Source organism: Fusarium verticillioides, chromosome 5 (assembly GCF_000149555.1).
Source record: "Fusarium verticillioides 7600 chromosome 5, whole genome shotgun sequence".
Taxonomy (NCBI): domain Eukaryota; kingdom Fungi; phylum Ascomycota; class Sordariomycetes; order Hypocreales; family Nectriaceae; genus Fusarium; species Fusarium verticillioides.
The window spans coordinates 2954010-2955568 of record NC_031679.1 but is presented as its reverse complement, the minus strand read 5'-3'; the positions used below and the strand labels follow the sequence as shown (position 1 = coordinate 2955568).

At 52.9% G+C, this 1559-nt stretch overlaps 1 protein-coding gene across 1 annotated transcript in view; it reads right to left on the bottom strand.

The window, feature by feature from the left end:
• Positions 1-266, bottom strand: part of FVEG_09000 (hypothetical protein) — a gene marked incomplete at both ends in the record, with an annotated part of 2364 nt that extends 2098 nt beyond the window's left edge. Inside the window, one exon of the mRNA XM_018897913.1 lies at positions 128-266. Coding sequence (XP_018755683.1) covers positions 128-266 — 139 coding nt within the window. The remainder of the gene's footprint in view (positions 1-127) is intronic.
• Positions 267-1559: the final 1293 nt, after the last annotated feature.

Sequence of the window (1559 nt, the reverse complement as noted above, 5' to 3'; positions counted from 1 at the left end):
AGTCGCACAAGTCCCTGCATTGCGGAATGCGCCCAGGTCTTCACTTAGTAGGTAGGGCATTGTGACTTGGGCATAGGACGGAGTGGAGGGGGCAAGAGTAAAGAAGGCATACACAGTATGTACATACCCTGATGAGAATCAGAACGAGCAGCGAGGCTCTGGCGGCGTTGAGGCTCGGACTCGGAAAGGCTGGAAAGGGCAGAATCGCGACGTCTATCCAAACCACGATCGCCCCGGACAGCAGGCGAAGACTTGGAGGCGGACATCTTCCATACTTGATGGGCAACCAGTCCCTAAAGAATTTTGAACGAGATAGACCGGCTTGCGCGGGCGGTCGGCCTCGCGCAACTTGTGGGAGTCCAGTCCCCGACCCGATCAAAACGAGAGTGTGGCCTTGGCTGACGGACTCGGAGAGTCGTGGGGGGGTGAGCACTGAGAAGTGGGCGGGCGTGGCGGAGACCGGGGGTAACGAGCTTCTGAAGTCCAATCCAATCCGAAGGGTCCGAGAGCGAGCGAGCGAGAGGGAACGAGACGTGAGGCTGGGAGGCTTGGCTCAAGGCAGATCCTTTCGTACGGGCTGAGGGCTCGATGTACTGTAGCTGTGTACAGTGAAATGAATACCGACTGGCTGGCGTTTAGTCAATAGGCCGTCGGTGAATGTTGTCTCCTTATTTCAACTTCCGCTCCGCCTGGACTAATATGCAAGTGATGTTGGTTAGTCTCCAGCTGAGTGAGGGTCTAATTCCAGGCGTGCCCGACAGGTATTAGTAGTGGTGAATAATAGATGATGACAGGAGGGGTGCTGTTCAAGGGAGGGAGAGATAGAAAGGGAGGTAAGGCTGTTCAGAAGCACGCAACAAAGGAATAATGTATGTATTGTATTTTGTAATACAGAGCGAGCTCAACAGAATCAGAATCAGGTGTTCAGAGTGTAGCAGGGCAACCAGCGATTTTTTGCAATGGTTATATGAGACGGACAGCCATGGATGACATGATGGACTTAAGCGAAAACGACCCCTCGGGCGAATGCGACGACTAGGTAAAGTAGGCAGGCGCTGTAGTGCGCTGGGGACAACAGCGCTGCACAGCAACCAGACAGCGGCAACTAGGTGCTTCCAGCTACTTACAGTACAGTGTAGTGGGGTCGAAGCCAAATGGTGTTAGTGTGTAAGAGAAGCTCGATGGACTTTTTTATTTTGGGCGTGTGATATAATGAGGCAAGAAAAAGGAGTAAAAGGGGCGATGAGATGTGTTGGTAAGAAGCTACGAATGAGGTGTTGGTACGGAGTAAAGGGAGAGCTGATGCCCACGCGCGCAGAGCTGCGACTTTGGATGGCGAGAAGGTTCACAACCTACCTATTGTATGAGCAGCTGATGTGTAGTTGCAGCTCATTACCCTGCTGTACTGTACACTCAGGTCAGGCCCCCCGGTGCTGTGAGAAACAGGTAAGGACCGAATCCTAGTATGGGCGGGCTGTGCCGTGGCTCTTCATTGAATTTACAGGAAATAAGGGGATTCGGATGGATCTTCTGGGGCTAGAATGGATGAGATGGAGCCT